This window comes from Malaclemys terrapin, chromosome 7 (genome assembly GCF_027887155.1).
Source record: "Malaclemys terrapin pileata isolate rMalTer1 chromosome 7, rMalTer1.hap1, whole genome shotgun sequence".
NCBI classification, from domain to species: domain Eukaryota; kingdom Metazoa; phylum Chordata; order Testudines; family Emydidae; genus Malaclemys; species Malaclemys terrapin.
This window is the reverse complement of record NC_071511.1, coordinates 96,174,248-96,191,117: the sequence shown is the minus strand read 5'-3', so window position 1 is coordinate 96,191,117 and position 16,870 is coordinate 96,174,248. Positions and strand designations below refer to the sequence as shown.

Below are 16,870 nucleotides of genomic sequence, written 5' to 3'. Positions count from 1 at the left end.
CAGTCTTTATTCCTTTTGCTACAAAAGTTTGGTGAGATTTCTGGTTATAAGAAGAACAAGTTTAAAGCCATACACATGAGGTACACTACATTTCTATTTTCTTCCATTTCCTCCTCTTTCTGACTGACTGAAGCAGTATTTTGATATTTAGGAAATACTCCTAATAATTAAATTATTTTGGCATGACATTACTCTTACAATAAATATTAGGGAGTGTACAGCATATAAATGATCAAAGGTTATTTTCTCTAGAGTGAGTAGAACTAATAGTTGTGTTATGCTTGCCCTCAATCATAATCCAACATTTACAGATAACTATCTCTAAAAAAATAAGGGAATAGGACACAGTTTATCTGTCTGGGGTTTCAGGAGATCTGCTACGTTTCTTTTTATACCTATTGTCTATAATCTCACCTCTCCTGCCTTAGCACTAAATGGCTTTGGGAATCAAGGAGGATTAGATTTGTTTTTCATCTTTTCCAATGAAATAAGTATCCTGGAGTTTGTGGCTCTGCAAGCCCAACAGCAGCTTTTTAGGGCATTTTCTATTAATATCTCTAGCTGAGTAAGTATGCAAATACGGTTTTTTACAAGTAACATCGCCTCAGACAGACACCATCACTCTCTGGCTGTTACTAAAGCCCATGAAGCTGTAGTAGTGGGAAGGAGGTGTCTTTTCACATGTATCTGTAGAGCCCTGCGCGGATCCAAAACCTATATCTGTGGGTGCGGATATAAATCGGGTATCCGCAGAGCTCTACCGAGAACTGCAGCAGCAAAAGCAGCAGTATGTTGGGCTGCCGCTCACAGGAGCCAGAGCCCCACACTGGCAGGTCCTCCGGCGTGGCTGTAATGCTCCCAGCACCGCTCACTGGCGCAGGCACCAGCCTCACTGGCAGCTGTCCCTGGTTGCATTAGTGCGTGCAAGCAGCTTGTACACTCCCAGAAAGGAATCCCTTCCATGCAGTGGTCTGCGGCTCCTGTCCAGGAGTGTGCGAGCTGCTTGCACGCACTAGCGTGACTCAGGACAGCTGCCAGTGAACCTGGTGCCCACCCAATGGGCATGGCTGGAGGCAGTACAGCCACGCTAGAGGAGCTTCCCGCATGGAGAGTTGGCTCCTGCAAGAGGCAGCCCGACATGCTGCTGCTTTTGCCACTGCACTTCCTGATCAAGCCCTGCAGCTCCACGGATACCCGATTTATATCCACGATAGAGATTTTGTATCTGAGCAGGGCTCTGTATCTGCATAGTGGTAGATGGCCTCACTACAATACTTCCAAGCTGATATGGAGAAAGGTGCTGCTGAGCACTGCTCCATGGTATGTAGTAGGTGTAGTGTCTCCTTGCATGGCTTCTCAATGACTGCCTCACCACACAGGAGAACTATGACAGTTCTGCTACTTTTTGTGTCTTTATCCCCACAGAGTGGGGGTAGGATACGACTGACCCCCTTGTGAGCTGACCTGCATGGAGGTAGTTATTTCCTCTAATGTATTTCAAGAATAGACTGACTTCAAGTAAAGTTTGGCCAAAAATTTGAGAAAAATTCAAATACAGTTTGAATCGTTTGTTTGAAATGAAATCAGGTCCTTAGTTCTTCCTGAATGAGCGAAGAGTAGCAGAGCATCTGGGGAATAAGACCAGCACTGGATCCTAAATAAATTCCTATTTTGGAAAAGGTTGGATACATACACGCACAGCAAATTTATGCTACAAAGAAATTCTCTTCCCACTCTTCAAAATATAAGTTGTGTCATTGGTGCTTTTTGTTTAAGTAGCGTACAATGTAGGTGTTATTTTTAAAGGATCTAAAGCAAAAATCCCCAATTTTATTTTGTTACTGGTTTTAAAGCAAGTAAATGGGAGGTATTCTCTTAACAGAAATCAAATTACTTCCCATTGTGCAAATATTCCAACATATTTACTGGTGAAAAAAATGCAAAGGAGCAAATTATGGCCATAAGGATCCTCCCAAGGGGTGTGCATGTCCATTATATCATGGAGCCCAGGCCTGTGGCAGGTCCTTCCACAGTGCTGCAAAGGCCCAGGGTAACAGCTGGGGCAGAGGAAAGAGCCAGTGAATCAATGACTAAGTGGAGTCACCTTCCTTTCCATAGAGGTGTAGGAGCAGAGGGGATGGCAAGCAAAACAGAAGCTACTGTAGTTCTGAGGCTGCAGTAGCAGGACTGGAGCAGCTCCCTGGCTTGAGGGGAGGATTTCTCCAAGTTTCACACACTTCCTCTCCTTCTAAGGATATATACTTGGGTGTGGTGAAGGGAAGAAGATTTGGGATTGATTTTCAGTGTTGGAATAATCATAATAAATCCTGAAAAGATGCATACAGCCACATGATTTTTGAATAGGCATAACTATTGCAAGATACACAAGCTACTGGTATCAGAACTAACCGTGATTTTTCATCTGTCTCCTGTAGAGGACCCTTCCAAAAGTCAGCGTCTGAAGGAACATCTTGCTCTTCACTGTCATCTGGATCTGTTAAATATTATTAAAACATCTTAAGAAAATTAATTTTCAATTTTTTTTTCCAAATTTTACATGGCACTATTGGCAAGTCTAAGCCTCTGAGTCAAAGTACAACTTTAAACGTGAGGGGGAAAAAATATTGGGGGGGAGGGGCGAGGATTTTTTTTGCAAATTGCTTTTCATATAAATGTGCAGCTGTCTCCCTAATACATATCTCATGGTACGTGCAACCTTAGAAAGGAAAATCAATAAAAGAAATGTATTGTTTTCTACCTTAAAATGAAATATTTATTACTAAAAAAGAGACATGAAAAACATGAGAGAATAATGTTCAATCCAGCTTTCAGGGTCCAGTTTTCAAGATGGATTGTCCCATATTGGTAGACTGCACACGTTTTTCATTATTGGCTGATATTCTTTAATTTTTAAGGTTGTCCTCCACATTTTTTCTACAATTAATTAAAATAGGTTATTATATAGAGGACTTTCAAGACTGCGCAGAAATGAAACTTTATCAACTCATCTTTTGCCCAAAACATAACAGTTATGGCAAATGCATCTGACAATCATTTCTGCTTGCCAACTAAAATTGTTACATTACAGCATTTGTTTTTAAAAGCCCTATTGATTTGGTATGGTGCTTCTACTGCCTTAATCTGTTGGACTCTGCTCCAGAACACTGATCCTTGTATCAACAGCAGTGTTAGCACTTTGCTCTTAAAATTAAACAAAGAAATGCTGCACGTGGTCCATGTTGGCACACAGATCCTCACAGAGTAGGGGAACAGAATTATAACAGAACTATCAGTCTCTTCCAGACGCTCTGCAACAAGAAAGTAGGCGGCCCAGAGGCAGGAGCCCCCATAATAAAACAGGCATTGGGGAGTGGAATTAGTGAGGAGCAGGGAATGCCATTGCCAAAGCAGCCAATAGGACTGCTAGGATCAGCCACTGATCTCTCCTTACTGTAGCAGGTGGCTCTATGAAGTACTGTGGGTGGGAACTGGAATGGACTTTGGTTTAGAGCATACTGGGCAAGGTACCTCCCTCACACTGCTCTCTAATAATTTATTCTGAGGTTACAGATAACTTACTATTATATGGTGTATCTATATATATATATATATATACATACCTCACGTACCTCTCACGCCCCTACAGTGATTAGCAGAGTAATATTTGTTTTCACCCTTAGTCTTTCTTTTGCACAAATTTGACCCAATTCTTTAATTATTTTTCCTAGTATTACTATTCTTCTATTATCTTCTCCTTCCTAGATTCCATAATTTTTCTTCCTTCCATAAACTTGAAAAGGATTCCTGCCAAGTATCCTTCACCTATCCTTCCTATGCATTTAAATCAGTGGCTCTCAATCTTTCCAGACTACTGTATCCCTTTCAGGAATCTGATCTGTTTTGCGTACGTCCAAGTTTCACCTCACTTAAAAACTACTTGCTTACAAAATCAGACAAAAATACAAAAGTGTCACAACACGCTATTACTGAAAAATTCCTTACTTTCTTATTTTAACCATATAATGATCAAATAAATCAATAGGAACATAAATATTGTACTTACATTTCAGTGTATAGTATATAGAGTAGCATAAACAAGTCATTATCTGTATGAAATTTTAGTTTGTACAGACTTCGCTACTACTTTTTCTATAGCCTGTTGTAAAACTAGACAAATATCTAGATGCGCTGATGTACCCCCCAGAAGACCTTTGTGTACCCCCAGAGGTACACGTACCCTTGGTTGAGAATCACTGATTTAAATCAATCTTTTTTTTGTTTGATATATCCTATGTTTGCTTCTCTTCCTACAGTATTTCATAAACAATATTTCAAATCATTGTATCAGAAGACCAAAACTGCTGATGAATAGAACTGAAACTAAGGATAAATCAATTGGAAATAGCATACAAGCTATTCAAAAATTTGTAATACAGTTCAAAAATTTAGGAAGTCCTTTGAATAATTTACCGTTATCAAAATCATCTGAATCATCTGAGGAAACTTGATCTGAAAAGAAACAGCCATTTAAAAACATTTAGTTTACTTTGGTTTTATGCACTATTTTAACATGTTTTACAAGCGTACACTTACCACCTAATAAATCACACACACACACACACACACACACACACACACACACACACTCTAAGGCAAACATTTAAGAAAAAGGGATTATTTTTCTACAAAATATAAGGTCATCAGTTTGAGGTAACATATGTTATCCCCGTATCTGTGATGTCAAAAAGGTTATCTTAGGTTACCAAAAGGCTTGCAACCCCAGAGCCACATGGAACCAAACACTTCAGCACTCTTTTTGGAATGCTGCTTCCCTTTGTTTGCACAATTCTTTCTTCAAATAGTATATTACTCTGGAGGCTCTTCCTGTCTATGAATCATTAGAAATTCATCCCCTTTCTCTTTCCCTTGACAATCTAGTTAGTGAGCCATTGAAATCCAGAAACATAAATGTATCTCTCACTTTGATAGGGTTAAACACTCAATATATGTATTTAATATTTAAAAATAGAGACAGTTTAAAAACGTATTTTACCTTTCTGTTTATTTCTCTTAGATCTGTGTTTTTCTGAATGAGATAATCTTGACTTCTTACTTTTGGGTTCTTCAGAGTTTCGTTCTGTTCTCTGTCTTTTCTTGTTTGGTTTGACTTCTCTCCTCCTTTATAATAAAAAATGAATGCATAAGTTCTGCAAATGTACTCTTCAAGCCCAGTCAAAAGATATACTACTTCCAACATTTGTTTATTACAGATTAAACATTTAAAATCTAATGCAAAAAATATTACTGTTACCTTAAGGCTGTACATCTGAACACAAAAAGGCAGGAAATGCTAAAATGAAGGTTGGTTACTTATACATGGAGTTCTTTGCAATGATTGTATATTCACACTTATGGGCAATGCACCGACCATTGCATCCTAATGGTAGAACCTTCTTCTAGTGCCCATTAGAGACCATGTGCGCCCCCTCCTACCCCTTCCCTCAGCGTCTTCAAACACTGATTAAGGGAAACACTATATAAGGGGGCGTTGAGCCCTCTCCTGCCTCAGTTCCTTCTACCACAACTGAGAGAAACCAAGATAGGACTCTGAGAAAGAGGGGAAGGTGGCCGGGATGAGTGAACATAGAGTCATCTCAAGAATTCCAGTTACAAGTAACCTTCATTTCTTCTTTGATTGGTTCTGCATATTGCCACTTACAAGGGTAGTCTGGCAAGCAGTGCTGAAAACTCAGGAGAAGGGAACAGAGTCCTAATTAAACAATGACTGAGGCACTATTCCATCTAATCTAGCATCTGCTCTTGAAGTCAAATACAAAGCATAACGTTTACTAGTCATATGGTCTGACTTCCAAGTAGGAGCCTTACAGATTTCCACAACAGGGAAACATTTAAGACAAGCAAAAGATGTTGCCACTGCCCTAGCAGAAAGAAATCTCACAACAGTAGGCACAGCCACTGCTGCTAATTTGTCACATTCAAAGATACATTATTTAATCCGTTTGGAAATAGCAGATACACTAAAACCCATATGATTCTTAGCATACAAAACAAATAACCTAAAAGACTTTCAAAAATCTTTAGTTTATTTAAATAATATGTTAAAACTAGGGCTGCTGATTAATTGCAGTTAACTCACGTGATTAACTCAAAAAAATTAATTGCAATTAAAAAATTAATCGTGATTAATTGCACTGTTAAACAATAGAATACCAACTGAAATTTATTAAATATTTGTGATGTTTTTCTACATTTTCAAATATATTGATTTCAATTACAACACAGAATACAAAGTGTACAGTTCTCACTATGTTATTTTTGCTTACAAATATTTGCACTTAAAAATTATAAACAAAAGTAGTATTTTTCAATTCACCTCATACAAGTACTGTAGTGCAATCTCTGTAATGAAAGTTGAATTTACAATTGTGTTACATAACTGCACTCAAAAACAAAACAATGCAAAACTTTAGAGCCTACAAGTCCACTCAGTCCTACTTCTCATTCAGCCAATCGGAAGAGAAACAAGTTTGGTTACATTTGCAGAAGATAATGCTGCCCACTTCTTGTTTACAGTGTCACCTGAAAGTGAGAACAGGCGTTCGCATGGCACTGTTGTAGCTAGCATTGCAAAATATTTACATGCCAGATGCACTAAAGATTCATATGCCTCTTCATGCTTCAGCCATCATTCCAGAGGACATGCTTCCATGGAGATGACACTTGTTAAAAAAAAATACGTGAATTAAATTTGTGACTGAACTCCTTGGGGGAGAATTGTATGTCTACTGCTCAGTTTTACCCAGATTCTGCAATATATTTCATGTTATAGAAAGTCTCAGATGATGACAAGCACATGTTGTTCATTTTAAGAACACTTTCACTGCAAATTTGACAAAACGCAAAGAAGGTACCAGTGTGAAATTTCTAAAGATAGCTACAGCCCTCAACTCAAGATTTAAGAATCTGAAGTGCCTTCCAAGAGACGGATGAGATGTGGAGCATGCTTTCAGAAGTCTTAAAAGAGCAACACTCTGATGTGGAAACTACAGAACCCAAACCACCAAAAAATAAAATCAACCTTCTGCTGGTGGCATCTGACTCAGATGATGAAAATAAACTTGCATCAGTCACACTGCATCACTTCTGCACAGCAGAAGCTGTCATCAGCATGGACACATGTCCTCTGGAATGGTGGTTGAAGCATGAAGGGACATATGAATCTTTAGCACATCTGGCATGTAAATATCTTGCAACTCCGGCTACAACAGTGCCGTGCAAATGCCTGTTCTCACTTTCAGGTGACATTGTAAACAAGAAGCGGGCAGCATTATTTTCTGCAAATGTAAACAAACTTGTTTGTCTGAGTGATTGGCTGAAAAAGAAGTAGGACTGATTGGACTTGTAGGCTCTAAAGTTTTACATTTTTAAATTTTTGAATGGAGGATTATTTTGTACGTAATTCTACATTTGTAAATTGAACTTTCATGACAAAGAGATTGCACCACAGTACTTGTATTAGGTGAATTGAAAAATAGTATTTCTTTTGTTTTTTATAGTGCAAATATTTGTAATAAAAAATAAAGTGAGCACTGTACACTTTGTATTCTGTGTTGTTATTGAAATCAATATATTTGAAAACGTAGAAAACATCCAAAAATATTTAAATAAATAGTATTCTATTATTAACAGCATGATTAATCAGGATTAATTTTTTTAATCACGCAATTAATCAGGATTAATTTTTTAATCACTTGACAGCCCTAGTTAAAACTCTTCTAGCATCTAAAGTATGTTACACAGATTCTCCTTTATTAGCATGTGGCTTTGAAAAATATACTGGTAAATTAATTATCTGACTGATTTGAAACTCAGATATTATTTTCAGTAAAAACCTGGGATTAGGCATAAGAACCACCTTTCTTTATGATAACCCTGCTATCAAGGCATGTAATTCACTCTTTCTTCTGAATGATGTTATAGCAATAATAAACACAGTTTAAGAGATTAAAAAAAAGAAAGAAAGAACACTCTGCCAAGGGTTCAAAAGGCAGCTTCGTAAGCATAGATAAAACCAAATTAAGATCCCATGGTGACACCAGATCTCTCAAAGAGGATACAAGTTGGAAAACCCCTTCATACCATGCACAAATGATGATCTACCATTGACCAAAACATGATAAAATGAGAGAGCCACCAAATGAACTCTTAAAGAAGAATTAGATAATCACTCAAACTTTAAATACATCAAATACTCCAATACACCCAGAATACAAGCTGTAACTGGCGAGACAGATTTGCCTTGCAACCAAAAAACAAATCTAACGCATTTCAAATAATAACTTTGCTTTCACTACTTGCTTTCTAGAATTAAGTAATACATTTTGAACCAACAAGGAACAAGATTGTTCTACATTCATCAAATCCCAAGTGCCTAGGAATGGACAGACTGAGGATCAGGATAAAGAGTCCTGGCATGCTGCTGCAGCAACAGATCTGGAGACAAGGGAAGCAGTTTGCGGTCTCCCTCTAACAGCTGATGCAGGTCCATGTACCACTGCTCTCTCAGTCAAACTGGCGCAATTGAGATCACCTTTGCCCTGACCTGTTTTATCTTCCTCACCACCTTCTGAATTAATGAAAATAGAAGTATACAGAAGGTCCTCTCCCCAAAAAAATCATCCGAGATAGACTGACTCTCCTTTCCTGCTCTGGAACAAAATAGAAGATGACACTTTTTGTTGAACATGATCACACACAGGTCTGTACTGGGCTGACCCCATCTGGAGAAAATCTCTGTACTACCTGGTCCTTCAGAGACTTCACATACATCTGAAAATGGTCTCTGCTGAGATGATCTGCCAACACATTGCTCTCCCCTGCTAAATGAAGGGCCACTGGATAGACCGCATGAAGAATGCGCCAATCCCATTGACCAGAGGTCCCCCAAATGTGGGGCGTGACCCCCTAGGGGGGTGTAGAGGAACATTCGGGGGGGGGGCTGGGCCAGCCCCCACTGGGGCGGGGGTGGGGGGAGGAGGGAGTGCCACCCAGCCCTGCCTCACCCCCAGCTCTGCTCCGACCCTGCCCACATCCATGGCCCTGGCTCCCAGCCTTAATGCGGCTCCTGGCCGGGGGCCTGTCTGCCAGCCCTCAGCACAGCCTTGCAACCAGCCAGGGGCCCGGCTGCCAGCCCCCACCGCGGCCCAGGCCCCAGCCCCGACTGCAACCCGGCTGCACCTCAGCTATGCTCCTGGCCCCGCCCTCGCCCCCACCCCCAGCCTCAGCTCCTGGCTGCAGCTCCATTCCCGGCCCAAGGCTGAGGCTGGGGATGTGAGCGGGAGTGGAGCCGCACTCACCTACAGGCCCGGCTGCCGGGCCCCACTGCGGCCCAGCTGTAGCTCCACTCTCACCCCCATAACAATTTTTTTAAATAGGAAAAGCATAAACATTTTTCCTGCTTGCCTAAGTCAAAAAAATCACTAGGCAGATTTTGCATAAGCTTCCCAAAAACTAATCTTTGGGCTAAAATCTAGCATGGAAAGTTCAGTCTAAAAGGCAAATTTGAGATAAGTATGAGCAAATGAAAAGAAATGTTACAATTTGAGTTGCAACTTTTATTATGAATTTCATTAGCACAAAAATATATTGTTAGCAATGCTAGAGTATCAATTTCATTAAAATGATAAGTCAGTATAAACAAAAGTTACAGTAATTTTTTAAGCATTCTTCCAAGCTTTCTTATAAATTTAATCATAATAGATTTATTATTTAATTTTTCAAAAGGCTCCATTACCTGTGATGAAAATTTAATTTGCAGGAACATTGTGGACACAGTCCTGGGGTGGGGGAGAAAGACAAAGACAATTTGAACATACAAATGTCATATTCAGTAAAAATATTTAATAATTATTATCAATATTGTTATCCCTATCTTTATAAATTTCTTTCGATTTCACTAATTTTTACTACAACAGAAAAATTCCAATGTAGCTATAACCAGGGTTCAAAAAAGGGAAAAATAGTATGTGATACAACTGTCAGTATGACTCCAAAGTATCAAATCACTTTGAAGGAAGATGAGAGACTCAGCATTGACTACTGTTCACAAAAAATAAGTAGCATTTATTGTTTCTGGGGATCATGATTTGGATGTGCTTTTGTGGGCAGGATCAAACCACATTATGACCATATTAAGAGAAACATACACACTACTAAGTACTAATACAGAGCAAGTATTATTGTATAGATGGACCCATAGTCAAGAAAAGAAAGATTAAAAAAAACCCACCCCTTTCTCTCACACTATTTACAACAAAAAGCTTAATTATTTATTGTATGTATCCATATACGGTTATGCACACATATTCAGTAAGATCGGACTTAATAGATGAGAATTAGCGGCATGGGAATTATCCTTAGTGCAGTTAAAGATTTTCTGGGAAAAATCACAGAATCATAGAAATGGGCTGGAAGGGACTTTGAGAGGCCATAGACCAACCCTGAGAGGCAGTTGTCCAACTTGTTCTTTAAAACCTCCAATGATGCGAATTCCACAACCTCCCTTGGAAGCCCATTCTAGAGCTTATCTACCCTTCTAGTTACAAAGTTTTTCCTAATATCTAACCTAAATTTCCCTTGCTGCAGATTAAGCCCACTGTTTCTTGTCCTACCTTCAGCATATATGGAGAACAATTGATCACAGTTCTCTTTATAAGAACCCTTAACATATCTAAAGACTTGAAAGATCCCCCTCCAGTATTCTTTTCTATAGACTAAACATGCCAAGTCTTTTTAACTTTTCCTCTTAGGTCACAGTTTCTAAACTTGCTCTCCTCTGGACTCTTTCTGATTTGTCCACATCTTTCCTAAAGTGTGGTGCCCAGAACTGGATACAGTACTTCAACCGAGGCCTCACCAGTGCTGAATAGAGCAGCAAAACTACCTCCCATGTCTTACATACAACACTCCTGTTAATAGACCTCAGAAAGATATTATCCCCTTTTTGAAACCGCATCACATTTTTAGCTCATTCAATTTGTGGTCCACTATAACTCCCAGATCCTTTTCAGCAGTACTACCGCATAGCCAATTATTCCCCATTTTATTTTTTCTTGCCAAGTGTTTTACTTTGCACATGTCTTTATTGAATTTCATCTGGTTGATTTCAGACCAATTCTCCAATTTGTCAAGGTAGTTTTGAATTCTAATCTTGTCCTCCAAAGTGCACACAAGCCTCATCTTTGTATTATTTGCAAATTTTATAAGCATACTCTCCACTCCATTATCCAAGTCATTAATGAAAATATTGAATAGTACTGGTTCCAGGACTGACCCTGCAGAACCCCACTAGATAGGCCCTCCCAGTTTGACAGCGAACCACTAATAACTACTTTTTTGAGTATATTCTTTCAACCAGTAATGCATCCACCTTATGGTAATTACATCAAGATCACATTTGCCCAGTTTGCTTATGAGAATGTCATGTGGGACTGTGTCAAAAACCTTACTAAAATCATGATATACAACATCTACTGTTTCCCCTGCCTCCACTAGCCCAGTAACCTTGTCCAAGAAGGAAATTAGGTATACTAATTTTAACATTAAAAAAATGTCAGTATTAAAAATAAAATTAAGTGAATTTAATTCTTGAAAAAGGTGTTTTACAGCCCTAAAGACTATTTAACCACAGAATTGGTTAGCATGAGCTGTGCTGAAACTTCATGTATGCGGTTCAGTCTTCCTATTTAAAAAAAACAAATGAAGAAGCTGTGTTACAACAATACCACTAGAACAATCTATAGCATTAAAAACTAGAGAGCAAGAAGTGTTCAGACAATAAAGCAATCACAGGTTGTACTGATGGAAAGAGAGAGATTTCCCTAAAGCACAGCCATTATTATAATATCTGTAACTAGTCCAACCAAAAGTATCATGAACAACTTATTTTCCCCCTTGCCTACTGTCCTAAGCATGACTACCATTTCTAGGTTTTTCATTATATCATTAAATAGTAAGATATTAGTCTTCATTTGTATTTACATAAGCTTGAAGCCCAACCATAGGAAGGGGCTGACTTACTCAATTTCACAAGCGCATTCCTCTTTTCACCATATTCCATGTACCCAAAATTCACCTCCCAGCTTTTCAGTGCTTCTTTCTCATCACAGTGCTTATTTCCACAGGAAAACTGACCTGTCAAGAGACCAAAAGAACAAACCATGGTTAAATCATTAGGTCATTTGGGCTTGAGATTGTTATATCCAGTCTTCCTTTTTTACATTACTCAGCATTAAAAAGGTAGAAAGTAATGTCTAGAGGTAATGTACTAGCAGGAAAAAAACACTTTTAAGGACATAGCCACACTATTTGTTTAATATTGCACAATATTTGCAAAGAAAAAAACAATTTAACAAATTAGGTCAGTTCATGTCAGCTCTAATCTCTTTAGGTATTTTGGGGACAGGCAGAAAGGAGTAAATTAAAAATGCCACCACCACATTTTGGAAAAGCTACCAGCTAATGATCAAATGAATGTCATGAGGCTACCTACATCCTAAATGATTATTTACTTAGTGGAGTGTGATGGATCAGAAGGTGCCTTTCAGACACGTATGGATTTTTAATGACACCAAATGACTAAGTATGAATTATGTGCAAAAATAAAAAACCTAAATATTGTTTTATCTGCATGCTTCATTCCCTGTTCTATTGGCAAGCAATTTGATTTCTAAGGTGTTCTAGACACATTTTGTTTTCCTTTTCTTCTACAATTTCTAAAAAGAATTAAGGCCCAACATAATGAGTAAAGTATGAAACAACTTATTTAAGAACTTTCTGGTTTTGTTACATTAAATCCTAATGTTAAAATTATGTAAACAGTATACTTGTATTCAATGTTGTTGACACCACTGCATTTCTAATACCATACTTAATACAGAGAACGTACACCCAATTGGTAGAGGATACATCCATATGCCAAGCTGGTGACAAGGATCTGTATTAATAGGCTCACCTCCAGTACTGTTTTCGAAAGATTAACCTCAGAATGTTCTGCCTAAGCTGCTAACCAATGGATTGACAGTGTCCTCAGATACTTCAGTTCTGCAGTGTAAAACCACTTGTAATGCTAATGCTTGAAACAAAGAAACTAGAACTTGCATTTAAATAATGCTTCAAAATTAATTAAACTAGAAAAAAGGTGTCTTCTTTTTTTTGGTCATAAAGAAGGAACAAGTAAGCAGCAGTTTATATCGTGTATCATAGAAAACAGCCAGTTTTTTTGGAAGTTAGCTACAACTATGTTTCATGACTCCAAAAACCACAATCCCCCACAGGCATAGACAATAGTCATATGCATCAGTTTTATTACCAACTAGCATCTCTTTTAAAGGTAGTGTCTGGAAACACTGAAGATTTCATGCAGTCAGCAAACTCAAATGTTACATACATAAAAACTACATTAAAAGAATGTTCTCTCTTCATCATTCAGTTAGTGTCCTTCGCCTTATTTACTACACACCATCCAAATCCTGTACTGAATACAGAATTATCCATTTTTTCCTGGCCTTTTTTTAGAGCACTTATCATCATAGTATCTGAATGCTTCACAAACATTAATGGATTTATCCCTGCTGTAGCTGAGAGCATTATTATCCCCATTTTACCAATGAGGAAACTGAGACCAAGACTTGTCTGAGGACACACAGTAAGTCAGTGGCAGAGCCAGGATTAGAACTCAGGATCTCATAAATACTAATCCTGGGCTCATTCCTTCACCCCACAGTGCCATATTGACAGAAGTTTTCAGCATCTACAGCTCCCATTGACTACACTTATTCTTTTCAGTGCTCAACATGGCTACATTACCAACCCCAGGTGTTTCAAGTCAGGCATCCAGAAAGTAAGGAATATGCAATTAGAGGCCACCAACAACATTTAAGTTTAAAAGAGTAGCTCTGCACCAGATAGGAAGATGGTGGGAGAGAGGCGCATAGGACTGTGGCATTCCCCTGCCTTACCCACAAGAGCATTGTCACTTCCTGCCATCCCCCTACCCTGTTCTCTACACATATTCCAACTTCTAGAGCAAATAAAGCAGGGATCCTAAAAGCAGCTTCATGCGCCATACAATCCTGATTTATTCTCTGTGCACTATTCATCCTGTACACTGAATCAGGTCAGGGTCTCATGGAAAAAACAGCATGTGATCATGTAATTAAAGATTGTATCATAATGCAAACACACACACACACACACACCGGCAAAATGACACTGGCAACCTAAATTCTGGCATTTCCTAACTTTTGATGCATGATTTTTTAACCTAAACAATGTTCTTTTGACATAGTTTTTATCTATTGTCGTTTCCTATAAACAAGTTCTATCCAATGTTCCCTCTAATTTTTTACATCTATGTGCGGAATGAATTTTGCTATGTACACCAATATGGAGGTGACGTGTGGCGTGGTGGGGCCGAGGGGTTCAGAGTATGGGAGGGGGCTCAGGGCTGGGGGAGAGGGCTAGGGTGCAGGGGGTGAGGGCTCTGGCTGGGGGTGCGGGCTCTGGGGTGGAGCCAAGGATGAGGAGTTTGGGGGGGGCAGAGATGAGGGGGTCAGAATGCAGAAGGGGGTTTAGGGCTGGGGCAAAGGGATGAGATGCTGGGGTTGAGGGCTCTGGGGTAGGGCCAGGGATGAGGGGGTCAGGATGCAGGAGGGGGCTCAGGACTGGGGCAGAGGGTTGGGGTGCAAGGACTGAAGGCTCCAGCTGGGATTGCGGGCTCTGGGGGGGATGAGTGGCTTGGGGTGCAGGTTGCCCTGAGGCTGCGGTGGGGAGAGAGGACTCCCACCAGCCCTCTCTCACCACAGCAGCCCGGGGAACACCACCTCTACCTGGCTGCGGCAGCTCCGGTGCGGAGCCGGGGGAGAGGAGCCTGTCCCCGGACACAGCAGCTCTGGGGCTGGGGCCAGTGGAGAGGCGCCTTTCCCCGGCCGCGACTGCTCTGGGGCTGGGGGAGAGGCACCTCTCCCCACCTGCACAGCCCTTGATAGCCTGCTGCGCAGCCACGCAGCTTAGAGGAAACTTAGGTTCTATCACATGCAACTGTAATAACTTCCCTATTATGCATCATCAGTAAAGTCTAACAAAACACAGAGTGTATTATCAGACCATGCTGTGCTCAAATTAATTAAAATATTTGGAATTTTCTTATTTAATTATCTTGTTGTATAAAAGCTATTACCCAAAATATAAAACACTAACTGATTTTAAATATTTCTGATTTTTCTGTCCAGCTTTGTATCAAAATTAAGATTTCAGTACCTCTAGTATTTAGTAGCGAAAATGACATTTCATATCATACTATTTCATGTTTACAAATTTTATTTGTGATTTAAGTAGAATGTCTCCAGTGATTTAGTGCTTTAATCTTGCATATAACTGAATGAGATCTCAAATGGTTCAATAATATGGCACTATTCAGCCTAGGTTTCATGAAAAAGATCTTTTAAGAAGTAGTTATATTACATAATGTCCATTTATAATATGATCTAGTTTGAATATCATAGTCTGTTTTCTCACTGAATACTTTGTAGGCAACACCATATTCACTTTCAGAGGCGATGCGTGGGGGCGTCCCACGGGGTCATGTGTTCCCATCCCCCTCCCCCCCGATATCTGCCAGGGCTCACACCAGAATCTTTAAATTGTTCCCCTCCTTCCCCATTATAACAGTTACAGATCGCCTCTGCTCAGAACCATTTAGTGAGGGCAGCTCCCATCATTCCCTTTGCCTTGCCCAGGAGCTGCCCCTGGCCTGAGTCTTTGCAGAGCTTACCTCTTCCCACTTCCTCCCCTGCGGCTGGAAGCAGTCCCGCCCCTTCCTGCCCAGACAGCACTGCTGGCCACTGACACAGGCTGCTGCTGGCCCCCGACATAGTCCAGTCACCTCCTGTTGCCCAGCTGAAGTGCAGGCAGGAAGGGGTTAAGGAGGCTGCACTGGGACCCTCAGGAGCCTCAGAGAGGATCTGGCAGAGAGGAGGAAGAGGAGATGATACTGAACCCCAGCCGAGGAGAGTACGGTGAAGGGTCCAGTGCAGCTTGGCTCCTTCCTTTCCCTGCCAGTGGGACCGATGCCATCCTGGGGTTGAGGTGCCTCCTGCCATCACCTGCCCTTCCGCAGACAACAGCAGCCAGATAGGGCAGCCTCCTGCATGTGCCCCTGAATGCAGAGCTGACGGGTACAGACAGGGCACAGGAGCTCAGCCTGCACTGGATAGCCTGAGCTATCTGCTGAAGGTGGGGAATGGATGGAGGGGCACTGCCTCAGGAATGAAGGGTGTCCAGGGCTACTCCTAGGCTGGCAGAAATCTGGAAGGTCTCAGTGCAGCATGGATGGCCTCAGAGGCTGGCTCACAGGGCACAGCAATTAGCTTGCCCTGCTCCAGCAGCATCTCTCCGAGAGTCTCAAATCACTTTATAAACCACAGTGCAACGCTGGGAGCAAGGCAGGTCTCCCCCATTATACAGAGGGGTGCGGGCATGCATCTGTGCAGGGGCTGCACCTGCAGTCCTAAGAGCTGGGCCCAGCTGCCTTGTCCAAGCTCACAGAGTCCATCAAGGAGCCCGGAATGGAGCCCGGGGGTCTGGGATCCTGCGGCCAAAATCCAGGCAGGACCGGGAGCCTATGGCCAAAGGTGGGGTTGGCCAGGAGCTGGCTCTGAGCTGGGTGGTGCTAGGAAGCTGCTTTGCATTGCACTAAAGAAGGTGCAGTGAGTGACTACACGGCTGTGCTGCAGCCCACAAGGCCATATGGTGTGCTCCTCCCCGTGCATCGCTTCTGCTGCCAGGGTTC

General features: G+C 40.8%; 1 protein-coding gene across 1 annotated transcript in view; it reads right to left on the bottom strand.

The window, feature by feature from the left end:
* LOC128839954 (protein FRA10AC1) overlaps positions 1-16,870 on the bottom strand; it is a 55,125-nt gene that overhangs the window by 1,132 nt on the left and 37,123 nt on the right. The window contains exons 9-13 of the mRNA XM_054033317.1: positions 12,100-12,213; positions 9,815-9,857; positions 5,054-5,178; positions 4,471-4,509; positions 2,410-2,494 (exon numbers count right to left, since the gene is read on the bottom strand). Coding sequence (XP_053889292.1) covers positions 2,410-2,494; positions 4,471-4,509; positions 5,054-5,178; positions 9,815-9,857; positions 12,100-12,213 — 406 coding nt within the window. The remainder of the gene's footprint in view (positions 1-2,409; positions 2,495-4,470; positions 4,510-5,053; positions 5,179-9,814; positions 9,858-12,099; positions 12,214-16,870) is intronic.